This window comes from Amblyomma mixtum, chromosome 10, assembly GCF_055824585.1.
Source record: "Amblyomma mixtum isolate Tamu chromosome 10, ASM5582458v1, whole genome shotgun sequence".
NCBI lineage: Eukaryota > Metazoa > Arthropoda > Arachnida > Ixodida > Ixodidae > Amblyomma > Amblyomma mixtum.
Window position 1 is genome coordinate 6865729 of NC_143021.1, and position 20098 is coordinate 6885826.

Consider the following 20098-nt stretch of genomic DNA (forward strand, 5'->3'; position numbering starts at 1 on the left):
TTTAAATTTGAAAAATTTAACGATTATTCGGCGATCAACGCCTGAGCGGCTCTGACGTCTTCAGTGTGCTTGATGTTGCTTATGTTGTTGGCGCGTATTTCGAGATGACTGGAGAAATCCTTTATAGTGCCTTCCGATTCAACAAAACCCTCCTGTTCTTCAGGGAGGCCTGTCATGAGAAGATTGTTTCGTGTCGTGCATTACAAAGCAATTTCGGAGACACTTCCGGTGCTCTGTCATTCACCCGGGCTTTTATGCTCATTATGTCTTCTTTAATGTCAGCTAGTGCGGCTGTGGTTTCACTATGTAATTCTCTGAGGAGTGCCGAATCTTCGCCCATCTTTGCCCCATGGTTTGCTTCAACAGCCCCCGAACAGAGCAGTAGCATCATAGACGGCCTCGGGCAAAGCACGCGGACCAACCCGAATGCCCCACTCCAGCCAACCTCATGAGGGTGTTCGCGGGGCTGACCGACGAAAAACGTGGCAGTACGCACTTGGTACGTGCAGACGTCTATCTCGATTAAATAACATACAAGTAATAGGGGCAAAAATCACAGCGGCATGGGTAGACTGGGGACCAACGGCCACAAGTGTGTAGTGTAAAAAGTACTGGCGCAGAGAATAAACAAAACCATGCACAATGCCTGCATCAGAAGTGAAAAGCACGTCCTAGTCGATGAACTATGTGGCCATGAATTTATTCATGAAGGAAACCACGGAGAGTTTCAGTGTCGAATACTGAGGGAATACTGTCCCAGTTCCTTCGTAAGCGCAACAATGCACGAGAATAACAACCACCAACTAGCCCAATTTGAAACTCTCCTACTGAGGGAAAATTCTGACATTAGTGAAAACAGCGCGAAAGAAGAAGCCCGAAGGCGAAACGAGGAAGTGACAGGAAAGAGTGCTGTAAAGAGCGCGGACAGCGCTCTTTCCTGTCACTTCCTCGTTTCGCCTTCGGGCTTCTTCTTTCGCGCTGTTTTCACTAATGTCAGAATGGACCAACTAGCCCAGCAAAAAGTACTGAGGGAAAAATCTCTAGAGCCATTGCCAGAAGTGTAGTGGTCGTAAAAAAAAAAAGAGTTGAATAAGTGCCTATTGCATGTCGTAACATCTCCGCGCTGAGAGCTGAGAGAGCCTGAGAAAACGGAGGCTCAGAAGCTTTCCTCAGGGTGGCCCCGCGACGCTTATCGTGCACGGCGCAGACAACAAAGAGACGTTATCGTTATCGCAGCCCCCATTAGGCGGCCGCAATCGGCCGCCTTCGCAGTGGGGCCATGGGACTCCTGAGAGTGCTGGTGCAGCGGACCGCGGCCCGCGCCTGCAGTCACCTGGCCGGCGTATCGCAGCCGCCTCTGCGGCGGGACACGCTCGGCGATGTCTGCGCCCAAGCCGCGAGCAAGTGGCCCGACCGGGCCGCTCTGCACTTCCCCGCCGAGGACGTGTCGCTCAGCTTCGCCCAATTCGACCAACAGGTGCGTCCTGCCGCTGCCCCGACCGCCGCGGTGGCACAGATCCGAGCAGTAACCAGGGGTCCACGCCTTTGGCTGTCTGCATGTCACTTGTAGCGCTGCGGGTGCTCTGAGTACATTGGCCTCGCGACAACGAAAATACAGTGTTTGGAGAAGATTTCAAGTGGAGTGGGCTCAGAGTACACTGACCTTCTATGATCCCCGCTGTTTCTTCATGTCCGACCAGGCACATATAGCACGGCCGTCTGAAGAGTTTGTGTGGCCTTCTGCTGAAATCAAAGTCCAGCGTTTATTAGCGCACGCGTTATCGTTTTTGCTGGCCACGCACCATTTTTCTAGTGCTGGGACGTTTTCTGCTCCTTCAGGAACGACCCTGATTTGTCAAAGAAAACATGCACTCACCATTGATGCAAAGAAAATCATTACCAAAATGCCTTCTCATAGAAACATTGTACATTCAATCCACGCCAAACACGATTAACCGGACCCGCGGCAATCACCCATGGATATACCTGCGCATCCTTCGAAAAATCTCCTATATATAGCTCCCCTTCCCGTCCTTCGCTTTTTTGTGATCAAGGCACCCGTACGGGCGCCGAAACGTCAATTCATTTCATTTTCTTTGCATCATTGCCGAGTGCGTGTTTTCTTTGAAAAATGAGTGTGAATTTCCCTCGCCGGACGGGATTCCGTCGAACACTAGGCTTCAGGAACGACCCTTTGCTTATGCTGAACGAGGAGCATAAGAATGGCGATCGGTTAGTCGCACGAGAGGAAAAAGTTTCCATGTAGACCGCAGAGGCGACTTGCCTCTCAAACCCACACACAGCTGCTACCCAATCTGAACAGTAGCATCAGTCCGTTATTCTTTCATGCGAATGAAACAATTCACTGATCTTTTGCACGCTCCATGCAAACGAGGACGTTGAGGGGCATCCATAGCATTAGGAATGGCGACATGCGCACTTTATTATACGGGCTACGATGTCATAGGAAACTTGCGCTGGGGCTTCCCCGCCTATCATTAGCGCTGCCTAGCGGCGATCTCCGTACTTACTGCGCAGGACGAAGCTGCTAGGGCGGGTGAAAGTACTGAAATATGAGCATAAAAACGACGAAACCATAGGCATTTAATGGTGTTTGTAAGCGTAACATTGAAGAGGGCTACGTTAAAAGCGCTTTCCTTGTTCGCCGCATAAATAAAGAGCTGCAGCAGATAAGTATTCATGCATTCGGACGAGTACATCAAATCCGCTTTCGAAACAATAATTTGCTTAACTCAGGGCGGCTTCACCAACGGCGGCCTATGTAGAGCGCCACTTTATTTACTTAATATACAGACAAGGCAGCAAACCATGGAATTTAACGGTGGATGCTCCAATAAGGAGCAAGTATTTTGTGGGCTGTTCCAGGGACGTAATGCACTGCCCGGCATGTATTGCCAATTCATGCTGTGTGTTCGTACCTTTTCAGCATTTTAATAGCGCCCACCAATACCTTCAAGAATGTATTTACAACTGGACCCAGTAGTAGCTCTTTTGTCAATTCTCCCCGCAGCAAGCCACTTCGAGGATTTCGTAGCGACTTCTTGAAGGGCAACTGCATAGATATTAGAAACGGACGATGTTAAAAGGGTCCAATGTGGGAAATTTGCAGGTACAGCGTGCGAAGTGCTTTCCGGCTAGCATTTGAAATGGTAACGTAATCGCCGGTTGAGATCTAGACGGCCATCAGTCTTCTCCGCAGCGCACAGCACCAAATAGGGGGCGCATGAGGACGTGATCGAAATAACCAGTACATTGACAACGCATCAACCGTTGATTTCGGGGGAAAGAAGCCAACGCCACCGAAGGCAAAGGCCACCGAGCGTTGTTTGGCAACAGGCAACTAGGCACGGCAGCGTGTGATTGGCGGGAGAGGAAATTTGAAACCTTACCTTCCGTGACGTCACACCGAGCTTCTTCGCAATTCTTTGCTGCTGTAAGGAGCGGCCAAAAATTTATTCGTCGGTGACGTGACTATTTTAAATGCTAGACCAATAACACTTTGCACGCTTTACCTGGAGGCTATATAGATTTCAATCCTTGAATAGCGCGCAATTCTCAAAAAGTGCTGCAGTTTCCTTTTAAGGATGGATGATAAGCTGTGCTCTAAAAACAGTTCGGAGAGTTGCTCGCTGTTTATACACAGACTAAAATGCACGTCGACTCAAGAGGCCTCACCGAGCTTTTTCTTTTCACTTGCTTCATTGCTCGTGCCAGGCTGTGTACACATCCCGAATTCTGTCATTTAATATTTGTTTCAGGGCACTACTAATCTGTAGCGGTGGAACAACTTTATTCATTTTACGTCAAGCCCAAGCAATTTTTTCAGCGTGTTTTGCTTCTCGATGCTATGTCTCACGATGACAGTTTGTATTCTGTACGCCGAGTTTTTTCCGCAGTGGGTGCACTAAGGGGGTGGAGCAGGCAGTCGAACCAGTTACAGATGTGACGCCCTTAAATTTATTTTTTTATTTATTAAAGAAAATTTAGACAACACAGTGCCTTGGTGCAGAGGGCAAAAGGCGAAAATCAGTCCGCCTGACTGGGCCCTAAGCACCACTCGAACACAACAGCAAGGGGCACATACATGCACATACCTAAACAATATAATGATCACAGTGCAAATGATTGTGCAACACAACTTCCTAATAGAAACATTCATTATATTCTTATTAAGCAGAAAACACGTCTAAAAAAGTCACAGGAAAGGACAGTGCAAGAACATAGATCAAAAATATGTATGGAAACTAATAGTATACCTAGAAAAACAAAAGAAAGAAGGAAAAACAAACACAAAACAGAGCAGTGCAAGAGCAGATACAGATCCCACATATATATAGAAACTAACTGTGTACACAAAAATAAAACAAATGTGCGATCAAAAGCAAGATTTAAGCAGAAAAAAATCATAGTGCATTTTCCTGAAAATAAATTTTCGCCCGCTTACGAAAAGCAAAGAGAGAGGAAGATTTCTCCATAATATCAATTAAGTCGGGATAGGAGATCAAAAGGTTTGGGATTTGCCAGTTTAAAGACTGCCTACCATAGTTTGTTGTGTTTCTTGGTTTCTGTATTTTGGTGTGCCTGAACTCATATCGTGTTTGAACGGTCGTGTATTTAGAAAAAAATTGTTGACGATTGGCTATGAGTTCCAAGAATGCCACCTGAGACAGTCGCTCATAATATAATGTTTGTATCGGTAGTATTTGGTTTTTGCTGAAGTAGTAAGATGTAGAGTCATATCTTGATAAATTTTCGATAAAGCGAATAGATTTCTTTTGCAATAAAAAAAAGGCTTTCAAGATTTTCTTTTCCAGTGACTCCCCAGATAAGCAAACTATAGCGCAACCTTGAATGAACTGCACTGAAATAAAGCTGGCGCCTTAGCCGGAGCGGTAGAAATGGGCGAAGCCTGTTGAGCATTCCAATGCATTGTGCTATGGTACGCTTAATGCGCTGAATATGTGGTGTCCAGCGGAGATTTTCGTGGAATTGTACGCCTAAGAATTTTACTTGCGTAACGCGCTCTAAAGGTCGAGACTGGAAAATTCTTGGATTAGCGAGGTGAATTGGTGTGTTGCTAGAAGAGAAAACAATATATTTCGTTTTATTAACATTGAGTGCTAGTTGGTTGGCTGTAAGCCACTGTGACAAATTCGTCAGCCATATATTTATAGTAGCAACTGCAGTTGATAAGTTAGGTGTAGAAAAGAAAACGCTGGTGTCGTCTGCATAGAGAATGATTTCTGGCGTGCCTGGTATTGATACAATGTCGTTAATATAGAGAAGGAATAACATAGGACCCAGTATGGAGCCTTGCGGTACACCATATATTATGTTTCTAAGTTCAGATTTAACGTTGTTGGCAACGACATATTGGGAACGATTTGAGAGATAACTTTCTAGTAGTGTAAGGGAAATACCTCGTATTCCATAAAACGGGAGTTTTCTAATAAGTATGTCATGTTTAATGGAGTCGAACGCTTTGCTAAAGTCTAAGAATATGCCCAGGGTATAGATATGAGTTTCTATGTTCTGAATAAGTGTTTCTTTTATACTAAGTAAGGCAGATTCAGTTGACTTATGTTTCTGAAACCCATATTGACTGCTACATATCACTTTGTGTTTCTGTAGATGGCTAGTAATCCGAGAATTAATAACCTTTTCAAAGATTTTTGAAAACAGAGGAAGTACTGAAATTGGCCTGTAATTTCCAAGATCGTTCACCGTGCCGCCTTTGTAAAGGACAACCACCCTCGCTATTTTCATTTTCTCTGGAAAAATGCCTTTTGTTAAAGTAAGATTTGCTATATGGCAGAGCACAACACATATTAAGTCAGAAATTGCTTTTATTGGTGCTGCTTTGATACCATCATAACCAGAGGAACAGTTGTTTTTTAAGCTATATATTAGGCTGCAGATTTCTGCAGGGCTAGTTGGAGACAAAAACATCGTATCTGCTAGCCTATGCTCTAAGTATTTCTCAAAATGTCCAGAGCCAGCCCCATCAAAATTTCTAGAAGTTAAAAAGTGTTTGTTCATTACATTAGCAAGAGCTTCACCTCTTAGGACCTCCCCCTCTATTTCCATTTCAAGCGGGATTTGTGTTTGCGATCTTTGCAGAAGTTCCTTTACAGTACGTCACGTTTTCTGCGGATCATAGTAAATTTCTGAAAACCTTCCACTGTAGTAATGAATTCGAGATTTCTTCAGGTCCGAGCCTAATTTATTCCTAACTTTTTTATACTGTTCTAGAGTTGACAAATCTTTCGTTTCTATAAATCTGCCAAACAGATGGTTTCGGGCTCTTATACGCTTTACTAAATCAGAAGTAATCCATGGTTTTCGTGCTTTTTTGCACTTGGTTAAGATTGCTATAGGAAAAGCGCAATTGTACAACTCTATTATTTTTTCTATAAACGTATTGTATGCTACATTGGGGTCGATTTCGCGAAGACAGTCGTTCCAATTTACAGAGGAAACCAAGTTTCGGAAGTGTTGAATTTTTTCCCGTGTTATTGGCTGAACCGTAATTCCGAGGATTTCAGTGCAGTGATTTGTGCACGCGATCTTGGAATAAAGCAAAAGGTTGACAGGTGGTCACTAAAAATCGCTTAACAAGACACCTGACGTCGTGTCCTCTTCGTCGTAATTAGTCAGGCATAAATCAATTAGGGTCTCACTCGAGCTAGTAACACGTGTAGGCACAGTAATAATGTTCGAGAAGCCATATAAAGATATGATGTCGAGAAAGTAACTTGTTGCCGGTGATTCTTCCAACACATTCATGTTAAAATCACCCATAATTACAATTGGTTTCTTATCAGAAGACAGCATATCTAATGTATTATCAAGGAAAGAAAAAAAGTCTTGCATAGACGCCGAAGGGGGTCGATACACAACACCAAACACAAAACCACTTGTTTTGATAAAAAGCGTTTCATAGTGCAGAGTTGAGAAACTGTACTCAGGCATAGCCTGATACGAAACATTATTTTTAATGTACAGTGCAACTCCACCGCCTTTCTTATTTTTTCTAGACATGGTTTCGCACCTATATCCTTCGAAGTGCACAATGTCGGCAGTATCTGCATACCATGTTTCACTGAATGCCAATACGTCAAAACTGTGGTTTAAAGAAGATAAAAAAATGTTGACCTCCTCATCCTCATTTTTTAAGCTACGCACGTTTGCGTACCTAGTCCGAACTTCAGCTACACCTTAAACACGTAGGAGTAATAAGGTAGTAAGCTGTCCCCTTCTTTAAAAAGGAGTGTGCCAGATAACAACCTACTAGCTTTTTACTCCCATAGAGGCCCATACGTGCTCTAGAGTAGCAAAGGAAACGCTGCGCAGCAGATTTGTATCCTAGTTTTTACTGGATCACGATTTTCCTCATCAATAATGAATAGAACCACTGCCATGATCCAATAATTTCTGGATCCTGAAGATTGAAAGCGCATTCTCAGGCCGATCAGCCAGCTGCAATTAGTTGGTGTATCGCCCCACGCGTGCGTCATTTCAGGGTACAACTACAGTGCCTAGATTTTACAGTACAACGAGTAATCACCATTATTTATCTCGGCAGCAGCGCGATCGTTGTAGGGCACCCAAAGCAAGCATTTGAGCGTAGCTGGACCCTCACATCAGACGCGCGGTTTTTGAATTGCCCTAGAAATGGCCAGAATTTGTTGAGCCACAAAGGCGAGCGCAATCACGCCTTCTGAACTTTAAGAAATTAAGAAGGGTATTAATAATGACCAGCAATAAATTTCTAGAAACCAGGCGCCTGCCTGTAATAGTTGAAAGTTTATTATAATTTAGTCAATAATTTTACGAGTTGACATGATTCGGCTGCTCTCTTGTGTTCGCCAGCTTAGGTAATACTATGCCGCAAAATGCAAAAGGGACGATTATTGGGCTAGTTAGCACATGATAGTGGAACAAGTCAAAACACGGGACTACAGAAAGGAAGGACACAGCGCTGTGTCGGTTCTTCCTTTCTGTGTATTAGCGCTGTTTCGTTCCAGTACCGCAAAAGGCGTCTCTTAAGCTCAAAAGACCTAGTATTAAAAATTAGTGGCCGGCTTCCCTGAAGCACCAGGTATATTGGACACCACAGCTGTCACGTGTAGCGTAGTTTAGATACTCTTAGCATTATTTTGGTTTCACCTTACTCGGATCAGGGTGTCGAACTGGAACCGAACCTGAACGTGAAACCGGAACCGAACCCGTACATTTGCCCCGAACCAGAACAGAACCGAACCCAAATTTTTTCCCCACCTTGGAACTTTACCCGAACCAGAACGATTCAAAGGAACTGGTCCGGACCGGTTCGGGACTTGTTTCAGTCGCAGGTTTTTTGCAACACGACGTTCCTTTTTTTTTTCAGACAAAATGACATGTACCAGCGCGTAGATTTGCCAACTGAAAGCTCCCTGCGCTAGGCAGTGCGAAAATGACATTCAGTCCATGCAATAGCAAAATTGAAGAAAGTCTTGTGCCTCAGAATAAATCTAATTGGCGCTTCTGCAGTGTGCTTTCCGTAATTCTAAAGCAGTTTACTAAATTGTTTTGAAATCTTGGGTTCAATAATATTCCCCTTGTACATGCTTACAGCTTTAATTGAATTGTTACCACTGCTTCAAATCGTAAGGCAAAGAGTGAGAATGGCTTCCCTTTCTTTGTGTGGTGTACCATAAATATGTGAAACATAGGCGCAATGACCCGACCACGTTGTGCAACATTTACTTGCGGAGGCATTTGTCTCACGCAGCAGATACCGAGTAAGATACCTCACGATGGAGTCAGTGGCTGTGGTGCTCGGGTCTGATGTCAAGTAGTAGTAGTAAAACACATTTATTGTAACAAAAGGAAGAGTTAGGGAGTAGGGGGTTGGGGATAGATAGATGTGGAGCTTCAGTGGTCGGTCTTCCCTAGTCCAGGATCCCGATGGCCTCCGCCGCTGCCTTGGCCCTCGTCACCAGCATAAGCTGTGTGCTCGGGTCGGAGTCAGCCAGGAGGGCCTCCGACTACTCTAGACTAGGGCTATTTACCTTTGGTAGTAAAGGGCTTTTTTCACAGCCCCAGGTGGCGTGGTACGTTGTGGCGTAGCCCCCACACCACACGCCGCACTCTTTCGCGTATCTGTTCGGCCACATTTTATGATACATGGCTCTGCTTGGGTAGGTGTCTGTTTGTAGTCGTCTGAGCGTGGTGGCCTGCTCTCTGTTGAGGATATCCGCCGGAGCCGAGTACTTCTTGCGCGCTCCCAACAACGCCTTCATTGCCTCCCCGTAAGATTCTGGCGTGCTGAAGGGTTCGACCGGCAAACCCGCCCTCCGGTTCGTGAACCCTCGGACAACGGTGTCTGACATGAGATTTCCCTCAACCCCAGTGTCAGGGACCCAAATGATAATGTGTTGAATGATTGTGTTGTTTGATCCATGTCTGTGTTGGTTTTGTGCGAAGAGAATCCTCGCGGCTTTTTGGCCGATCCTTCCATCTCTGTATGCCCTCGCTGCAGCCTGAGAATCAGTCGCTATCCAGTAACTCAGTCCCTGCCGATGGGCTTCAGTGAGGGCTAGAGCTATGGCGATCTCTTCCACTGCTTGTGTTGTCATTGTGCGCACTGATGCACCAGTAATTATCTTCCCATTGGCGTTCACTACTGCTACCGCCCTAGCGTTTTCCTTCGTTCTGTACTTGGACGCGTAAACATACAGAACCATCTCTTTCTTCTTTAGGAACCTGTCCAACTCCAAGGATCTCGCCGCCCGTCTTCCTTCGTGGTTCTTCGGGTCCATGTTTCTGGGCACTGGTTTAACCAAGAAAATGCTCCTAATCTGGCTGTCAATGTCTGCCTTGTCTTCGCCCTCACCTTCTACCGGCTATCCTAACTTTACCAGTAGTGCGCGGCCAGCGGCTGTTCTTTTAAGTCTTTCGAGTTGAAATCTGAGCATGGTTTCGCTGTGCTCCTCATAGGTGCCGTACACACCCATGTTCAGGTCAAATGTTTAGGGGAATCCCCCAAGGTGGAGTAGATTTAGATTAGTAGATTTACTCCCTTTACACCCATGTTCATTAGCTTTTCTGTCGAGGCGCAGGTCATGACGCCTAAGGCTTGCTTATATGCCTTTCTGATGCATGTTTCCATTTTGTTCTTTTCCCTTTTGTTAGGTTGCAGGTACGGAAGCGCGTACGTCATCCTCGGTATGATGAGCGCAGAAGTGATCCGTAAGGCATCTCTCTCCTTCACCCCTTTTCTCTTGTTCGTAATCCGGCTTAACATCCTGCATATCTGTTTCGTGGAGTGTTCCAAGAGCTGGATGGTATGGTCCCGTTTGCCTTTCTCCTGCAGCCACATTCCCAAGATGCGAAGCTTATTTGTCCTTCTTACGGGTTGTCCATCTATTTCTAATTCTATCGTTCCCCTGTCCTCTTTGTTTTTGTGAAGTCTAATAAATTCTGATTTTTCTGGAGAACACTGCATCCCGCTAAATAAAGCAAATTGACCGATCTCATCCGCCGCTCTTTGCAGTATTTCTTGCTTGTTTCCTGTCGACCCTTTTGTCGTCCACACTGTGATGTCGTCCGCATAAATTGAATGTTCTACATCTTTGATGTTTTTCAGTCTCCTAGTTAATCCAATCATTGCTATGTTAAAGAGCAAAGGTGAGATCATGGATCCTTGTGGTGTCCCTCTGTTTGGCGTCGTCTTTTTTGCTGACCTAATGTTGTTGATGCCTATCGTTGCTGTTCTGTTAGACAGGAAGGCCTTTACGCATTCGAAAATCATCTCCCCACAGTTTGTTGTCGAGAGTTCTGCGAGAATGGCGTTGTGGCTGATGTTGTCGAAGGCCCCCTTGAGGTCTGCAGTCAAGATTACGCCTTCTCGAGTTCCCGATATTTGTTTTAGTACCATGTCTCTTAACTGTAGCATCACATCTTGCGTGGTGAGTCCCGTTCTGAACCCGAACATGGTATCCGGAAATAGACCGTTGTCCTCCGTGTAGTAGCTTAGCCTAGTCTTGACCACTTTCTCGTATAGTTTACCAAGGCATGAAGTTAATGATATCAGCCTAAGGTTCTCTAAACTGGGTGTTTTCCCTGGTTTAGGTATGACGATAATCTGAGCGTGTTTCCACTCCGCCGGGACCGTGCCCCTTTCCCAGTGCTCGTTGATTAGTCCGGTCAGGCTTTCGGCTTGGTCATCACTGAGGTTGCTGATCATTGCATTGGTTACTTGATCTTTTCCCGGTGTTGTGTTCGTCGTGAATGACCTGGCAGCCGCGTATACCTCGTATTCTTTTATCGGTTCATCCAGCTTCGAGTTCCTTGTCCCTGAATACACCATGGTGGAGGGTGGCACCTGCGTGCTTCCGACGTACCTGGACCGAAGAAAATCTGTAATCTGTGCGTCCGTTCCCTGAAAATTGTGCGTGATACGTTCTATCGTTTTGCTGTTTTCTCTCTTCGATTTTGTCGGGTCTATGAGGTGCCTGAGCAGCGCCCATGTTTTAGCGCTACCCAAGTTGCCGTTTAGTTCATTGCAAATTTGGTGCCAATTTTCTCTAAGTAAGTTTGCGGTGTGGTCTTCTATCTCCTTATTGATTTGAGTTATTCTGAGTCTCAATTTCCTATTATGTTTTTGTTTCTTCCATCTTTTCGTCAGCCCCCTGCGAGCCTCCCAAAGATGTAGCAATCGTTTATCCGCACGTGGAAATTCATCAGTAACCTCTAGCGTCGTAGTATTGTCTCTGTGGACCTCCCGTAGTCGTTTGGTCCACTTTTCGATGTCTGTTATCGCAGTTCTTCCGGCTGCATTCTCCAACTGTTCTCGGAATTTTTTCCAATCTGTGATGTCAAGGTCGCGGGCTGGATACCGGTGACGAGGCCGCATTTCGATGTGGCGAAAGTGATTTGGTTTTTTTTTTTAGGAAAGCAAATGACGCAATAACTGTCTAACATATCTCAGTGGACACCCGAAGTCGGACAGTCCTGGCGGAGTGGAAGCGTCCCCGTCTCGCGGCCAAATGCAAAAACGCGGGCGTGCTGTGCGATGTGAGTGCACTGTGAGGAGCCCCAGCTGGTCTACTTTGGTCTGGAGTGATCCACTACAGCGTTCCTGGTAGACTCAGTGTCATTTTGTCGCGTTAAACCCCATATTAAAGCTACTGTTACAAAACAAAGAAATTGGTTTTGTTTATTGGCGTTTAACATCCCAAAGCGACTAAGGCGATGAGGAACACCGTTAGTGGAGGGCTCCAGAAATTTCGACCACCTGGGGTTCTTTAACGTGCACTGACATCGCACAGTACACGGGCCTCTAGAATTTCGCCTCCATGGACATTCGGCCGCCGCAGCCGGGAACCCACGTATGTGTATCTGTCCTCGCTTCGGCGAGCAGTTGTTGCTGCAACGCGCGTCTTTTCTTTCCTTTTTTTTTCTCTTTCCTCTGATCTTTTAACTCTCCTCTATCTGCACGTGGCAGCGGTGGTGGCTTGGCTTGGCTCGAGCCAGTAGGCAGCCCCGTGCAATTTCCTTTTCATCCTTCTCTCAGTCACAACAGCAACAAGAACAACAACCGACGTCTTTCGGGTCAGCAGCCGAGCAAAACAAAGAAATATAAATTCGTGCCTTTTTTTTTTAAGAATCCGAACATTCTTTGTTGCACGGGACGGAAATATGCAAGGAAAGGCGGGAATGTAGCAATGGTACGATACTTAGAAAAAAAAAATATATAGCGATTACGCACAGAAACAATGCGAAATACTTGCGCTCGATAGGAAGCTATAATGACTACGCCCAGAACGATGCTACTCCAATGAAATGTAACTGCGATAAAGTGATTCTGAGTTATGCCAATGCGCTGAAATTCTTCTGCTTATAGAAAAAAAAAATAATTGCCAATCGCTACAGCGCAACTTTGCCACGCTGTTCTCGCACTGCTGGATCTTCAGCTCTCTGACGGGCGGCTTATCTCACTCTCGCTGCCGCTCATGGCGGAAGCCAGCTGTCACCGGAACCAAAGGAGCGTACCGGATGTACTTTTTTAAAAAATAATTTGTAGACGTTTATCAATGGGAGCTTGATAAGGAAATTATTTTTAACGATAACTGACTAGAAAGAACAAAAAACAACTACACGCCGCCGGTAGGAACCGAACCCACAACGTCTGAATTTCGCATCCGGTGCTCCCCCGATTGAACCGCGGCGACGGCTGTGCAATATACTGCTTTTGGGGGGCACTTATGTGTGGTGCAACCGAACCGTGAGAGTGTTCACCAGCAGGGTTGCCAGGCTTGGCTACTTTGCGCCAAATTGGCTACTTTTGAGAGCTCTTGGCGACAAAAATTTGAGCTTGGCTACTTGGCTACTTTTTGGCTACATTTGAAGTGCTATTTATGAACACCATTATCCTGTTGTACCTGCCTTGTTGTCGATAAATGGGAAACAATTTAGCGGGGTTAGGCCAAATGCGAATTAGTTGTGCAGGCACTTCGGTTTTTCGGTTTCGGTTTGAGGCTCGGTTTTACACGTCAAGCAGGCTTCAGACAAAGATCGGCGAATTAATCAGACTTGAGCTCCGTCTTAAGGGCACGACGAGATAGCATTAATGGGTTAATGCCCAGATATGTGGAATCGGTCATTCTCTACATTTACTGATCGCTGAGAGTCCTACCACTCCTGGCGCCGTGGTGCAGTGGTTAAGCAATACGCTACTGCCCTGCGATGGCAGGTGCTGCCATCGGTGGGGCTTGTGCCCAGGCATGCTCTTCCAAAGCAACCAGTCTCAACCAACCAGTAATTTAACTTCCACAAGCCACGGTGGGGAGAGTACTCATAATCTGGTAGGCAGGGCTTCACTCCTAGAGTTCCACGTACGCCTTCACGTAAGACTCACAAGGGCTTCACGTAGGGCTTCACTTTGTTTGCCCATCACGAAATCGCGACGTGTCCCCTCTAATGCTCATGCATTAATAACTATTACTGCGTCAATAGAACACAAAGTATTTGCTCTGCCGAAGAGAAAATGATTTGTTCTGGTCAATTTTCAAGTTATGTCACTGTTGTCCCATAGGTTGCCCTCTGTCTTTAAACTGTAAATTTCCTGCCTCTGGTGACGTTTTTGTGGTGTCTTGGCGCCAATTCTGGCTACTTTTGAGACCGTGGCCGTAGATTGGCTACTTTTTGGCTACTTTTATCATTTTCGTGGCTATTTTTTGAGATTAGGACCTGGCAACCCTGTTCACCAGCGCCACCCTCGTCCACAGCAGCGAACGTAATGCGTCCTCTTTTCCCGCGCGTGTCTAGGAACGTGGTCGTACGGTGGTGGCGGAAGCTGTGCGAGAACCCCGACTTCGGGTTGTTTGTGTCTGAGACGAGAGGCTTATGCTTGTTGGCGTTCTTTCGGAGAACGCTTTGGCGACGGCATACGTGCAGCATTCACAGCAATCCACCTATGGTACATCGGCTGCGGGCAGATGGGGCATTTTAGAGCGCAGCTCTCATTCGCCCGTTCCTGCGTTCTGCGTCGTAGCCGGCGTGACCGGCTGTCCAAGCAGCAGAGCGAGTTAAACGCCACCTCGAAGGTGGCTGCCACGGGAAGATCCCGGAGAGTGGCTAGCAGCGTAATACGCCACATGCTGTAGGTGGCTTGCTGTTATGCGCACGCATATATAAAAGGACAGGATTTTTAAAGGATCATGGGGAATGGAGTATGAAGGATTTATAAAGGAAAAGAGATAAGGTGAATATGAAATCCTTCCGACCGATTACGATAACATCTGTTATATACAGGCTGGCAGTGCAGGAGGTGAAATTAAAAATGCAGACATCGGTAGAAGGTAATACAGAGAACTTCAGAATGGGTTCAGAAGGGGTAGGCGCTTAGGTGATATCCTGTTCGTTCTTACTCAGTGCATAGAAATAGCTGAAGCGGAAAAGGAACCTCTGTATTTAGCCTTCCTAGACATAAGCGGTGCATACGACAACTTGAACACGGGACTCCTGTGGAAAATATATTAAAAGATGAATGTATCGGTCATGAGGTAATTGATTTTCTGCGGGAAATATATCAACATAATGAAGTTGAAATTACATGGCAAAAGATAAAGAGTACAACTGTGGAGGTACACAAATGATTAAGGCAAGCTTGTCCTCTGCTGCTCTTGATGCTTTATATGATAAGTATGGAAAGAAGGCTAGAAGAAAGTAATCTAGGTTATAATTTGTCGTACAGATTAGGCGGAAAGGTCATTGAGCAAAGACTACCGGGTTTAATGTATGCGGACGATATTGTACAGTTTGCAAATAGCCAGAAAGATTTGCAAACATTGGTTAATTGTGGTGGAGACGAAGGAGACGCTCTAGGATTCAGCTTTAGCGCAACGAAGTTAGGTGTGATGGTTTTCAACGTTACAACTGATCAGGTGCTTACAATACAAGGCCATGAAATACCCAGAGTGACCGAATACAATTATATTGGGATATGGATAAACAAAGGGCAGATATACAGAGAAAAGCACAACAGTCTCCTAGGTCAAAAGGGCGAAGAGATGCCGGGCCAATGAAACATAGGGCATTATGGGGTGCAACAAATATGAAGTACTGAGAGGAATTTGAATAGGAATAATGGTGCCGGGGATTATTTTCAGGAATGCGCTTCTGTGCTTAAGGGAAGAAGTTCAGTCGAGATTAGACGTAAATCAGAGAGCTGTTGGAAGATTAGCGCTAGTCTGCCTCGGCCAACCACGAACGACGCAGTACAGGGGGATATCGGCTGGGCATCGTTCGAAGCACCGGAAGCTCAGAGTAAAACAAAGAACGCCTAAGGATATTTCACGATAGCAGGTCGGGAGCTAAGGTATTTAAAAATTTATTTTTCATGCAAATAAATCTGCACTGGAAGTTAGCAAATGTGATTGGAAGATTGGTGGCTCAAAAGCAGAGATGTGACATCAGGTTAGGAGTGTCGGAAAACGCATTGAAAGGAAGTGGCGAATTTTAATAACAATTTACAGCACAGTTTAGCAACAAAAAAAAAATACCAGCGTGGGGTCAACTCCCCCCCCCCCCCCCCCCCCCCGTTTTAAAGGGGGCACTCCATCCACCCCCATCACACACACCGCGTTAATTTTTGAAATTTTGAGAAAGGAGGCTAAACTGCTAACGCAGAAACGAACACAACTATCCTACTCTAACCATGAGTGGGAATCGAGCCAGTAGCGATGGACGCAACAGAGAAGCTTGGTTTACTGATGCCTTTAGGCTGCTGGGCCATCTTAGAAGATTCATTTTATTGTTGTTGCATGGCATATCAGAACCACTCTGACCTCCGCTTGCTTTACATGGTTGGGTCGAATTCAGTGATCTTGGCATACGGTCGCACGCCACCATTACTCCCTTACTCCATCATCACCACCAGCCTGGCTACGGCCACTGCTGGGCAAACAAAGGCCTTGTCTCTCCAGCTGACCCTGCCTTTTGCCAGGTAAGGCCACATAGTCCAGCAAACTTAATCTCATCCGCCCACCTAACTTTCTATCTCCCGCTGCTACGCTCGCCTTCTCTTGGAATCCATTCCGTTCCCTTAAAGGTGCAGTAAAGGGGAATCTGAACTCCTCTTTTTGCCACGGGAACTCAATCTACACGTTCCCAGCATTCTTAGAAACATCGACTTATTGCCCTGTGTGGCCGATGTCCCTAATTAAATCAGATTAACGTCCAGCTCCCGCTTTTTTTTCCCTTTGAATTCTCCCCGTACGGTGGGCGGAGTCGACCAACGCGTGGAGTGCCTTTCAGCCAGCTCCGTGGAGGCTTGCCGCTCTGCCATCGGCGGACTAATACGTAGTAATATGCGAAAGCAAATAGTCCGCACGTATTTTTATATATGCGGGCTTGTTTTGCGGCTACGTTACCTGCTAATGAAACTATTTATTCACGGAGACCTAAGAACAAAATAAAGCGAAAGCAAAGCCTCCACGGAGCTGGCTGAAAGGCACTCCACGCGCTGGTCGACTCCGCCCACCGTGCGGGGAGAATAAAGAAAAAAAAGGTGGGAAACGGACGTTAATCCGATTTAATTAGGAAAATCGGCCACACAAGGCAATACGTCGATGTTTCTAAGAATGCTCGGAACGTGTAGATCGAGTTCCCGCGGCAAAAAGACGAGTTCAGATTCCTCTTCACTGCAGCCTTAAAGGGCAACTGCAGCACTTTTTTGAAAATTTCGCGATATTCAAGGATTCAAATCTATTAGGCTGTAGGTAAAGCATGCCAAGTGTTTTTGCACTAGCATTTGAAATAGTGTCGTAATCGACGATTGAATTTTGCGCTTCTGCTCAATGCACTGGAGGTGTGCAAGAAAGTTCAGCGTGACGTCACGGAAGGTAGGATTACCAATTACCGCTGTCGTCAGCCACACCCTGCCCTGACTCGTTAGACGCTGCCAAAAAACTCACGGCAGGGTTTGCCTTTGGTGGCGTTGCTTTTTTCCTTCAAAGCAGGCGTTTGCGCGTTGGAAATGTATACCGATACCTTCGATGACGTCATCATGCGCCCCCCCCCCCCCCCCCCCACTTGGCGTTGTGCGCGGCGGAGAAGCTTGAAGGGCGTCTGGATTTTAATCAGCCACTACTTCACTATATCAATCGCTAGATCAAAAAAACTTCGCATGCTTTACCTGCAAGTTTCACACATTCGATCCTCTTAACAATTAATAAACGGATTCACAACAGCGCTACGGAACAAGGACACAAGGAACACGAAAAACACAGGACGGGCGCTGACTACCAACTCTTTATTGCGTGAAAAAACCAGCACAGATTTATACTATTTCCTGGACCACGTGATGCACTGTCAGCCACGGGACACAGCGAAGGAACGCTTCACACGTTTGGGGAGTCATCACACAGCTCGACAGAACTCATAAAACGTGCATGCACTATCAAAAAATATAGCATTACCAAGCTAATGATTAAGGGGCTAACAGATACAAAGATGTGCATGGACCAGCTACAGCCAATGACAACTGCAGCTCAGATAGACAAGACAATGAGTACTTCAAAGCAAAGCGGAATCTTTGGGCTACGTTAAAAACATTCAAGAGAGCGAGAAGGCGTAAAAACATGAGAAAAGCATGAGCAAAATGGCGATGAAAAAAGTAAAAGTTGCTAGGCAATAGGCACAGTCAGCAGGCTAAAAGCGAAAACAAGAAACCGACACCAACAAATAACACGGTAAAAGTAACAATCGTTAAAAAGGGAAACTAAAAGAAAGAACAAAAACATGAACCACCACCGGCCAAGCAATGAAGACGGTAAAACAACTAAAAGTCTTTAAAAGACAGAGGAGCAAAGTTCCGCATAAGGTCAACAAACAAAACAACGCAAAATAAAACACTATAAGGTGAGATGCAGGAAAAACCCTTTGTCAGGATGTCTAGCAGTTAAAACGCAAGAATCGCGTCCGTTCAAGAAAGGACCTTTCTTTCTCCTGTAAACAGACAGATGAGCTGCTGATGCACTCGTCCCCAGCCTTTTCAATCAAAAAACCTTCAATAATCTCCCTTTCTACTCTACTCCTTGCGGTCGCCAGAAACTTGGTGTCTGAAAACATAGGTCGACAATCGTGACGGGGTTGGTTACAATGTAGTGCCATGTGGCTCCCAGACTTGTTTTTTACATTCAGGAAGTGTTCGCTTGCTCTGTCATTGAAGCAGCGTCCGGTCTGGCCGATGTATACTTTTCCACAAGTGAGGGGAATCTGGTAGACAACTGCGGATCGACATTCGGTGTACTGACGGGAATGTTTTACTGAGCAGGTCGCCCGCTTCTTCCGGTTTACCATCGGACACACTCTTGCCAACTTACATGGGGCAGAAAACACAACGTTCACATCGTACCTGGCTGCAACCTTCTTAACATTGTGCGATAGCTTATGGATATAAGGAATAACGGCAACACGTTTCCTTTCCCTGGGCTCTCTCCTTCCCTCTCCTAGCTTCATTTTCTGTAGTAAGGCTTCGCACAGGCCTGCTATGAGGAAAGGTGAGTAGCCAGCTAAAAGAAGGCGTTCAACCTGGTTATCAAAGCTGTAATCAGCCATGTGCTCGCAACTTTTTGTTAGTGATGCATGAAGTGCGCTAGTTGCGACTGCCCGCTTGACAAGTTTGGAATGCGCACTGTCGAAGAGGAGCAAACCTTTCTTCGATCTAACGTTGTACGACCAACACACTCGCTTACCACTAAAAACCAGCAACAGATCTAAAAACTGGATCCTGTTCTCTTTTGGCATTTCCCACGTGAAGTTCATTCCACCAGAATAGTCCTTGAACACTCCGACGATGTCCCTGACGGCTTGTGGCATGTCAATAGCAGCAGCACTGTCTAACACTATGAGGAAATCGTCCACGTACCGATAGATCTTGACGATGTGCTTGTCATGTAGACGTTCTTGAACTGCCCGGTCCATGGTGGACAAGAAAATATCCGAGAGCACCGGGGCAACGGAGGAACCAATACAGATTCCCGATTTTTGTATCAGGAGCTGGTCTTTGTACGACACTACTGTGGATTGCAGGTAAAACTGAAGTAGGGTGATGAACCTGTCTTGACCTATTCCGGTTGCATTCTGAAAGCTGATGGCTCCGATCTCGTCTATCCTTTGGATAACAGCTGTGAAAAGTCCTCCATGGGGAATGGAGTAAAAAAGGTCTTCTACGTCAATTGAAAAGGCCGTAGCAGCATCTTGCATTCCTTGGCGTAGGTCCTCGACAACTTCCAAAGAGCTGCGTACTTGAAATGGGTCAGCTCCAGTCAAAAGGTTCAAGCTGTCACGAAGGAAATGTCCAAGGTGTTCCTGCCAGGTGCCTTTTCCTTCGTGACATTTCCTTCGTGACAGCTTGAACCTTTTGACTGGAGCTGACCCATTTCAAGTACGCAGCTCTTTGGAAGTTGTCGAGGACCTACGCCAAGGAATGCAAGATGCTGCTACGGCCTTTTCAATTGACGTAGAAGACCTTTTTTACTCCATTCCCCATGGAGGACTTTTCACAGCTGTTATCCAAAGGATAGAC

General features: G+C 45.9%; 1 protein-coding gene across 3 annotated transcripts in view; it reads left to right on the forward strand.

Moving 5' to 3' along the window:
* The first annotated feature begins 1256 nt into the window (after positions 1-1256).
* LOC149325065 (medium-chain acyl-CoA ligase ACSF2, mitochondrial-like) overlaps positions 1257-20098 on the forward strand; it is a 187124-nt gene continuing 168282 nt past the window's right edge. For all 3 annotated transcript variants that reach the window (XM_089562684.1, XM_089562686.1, XM_089562685.1), the window contains exon 1: positions 1257-1477. In XM_089562684.1, the coding sequence (XP_089418810.1) occupies positions 1280-1477 (198 nt within the window). In that variant the 5' untranslated portion in view covers positions 1257-1279. The remainder of the gene's footprint in view (positions 1478-20098) is intronic.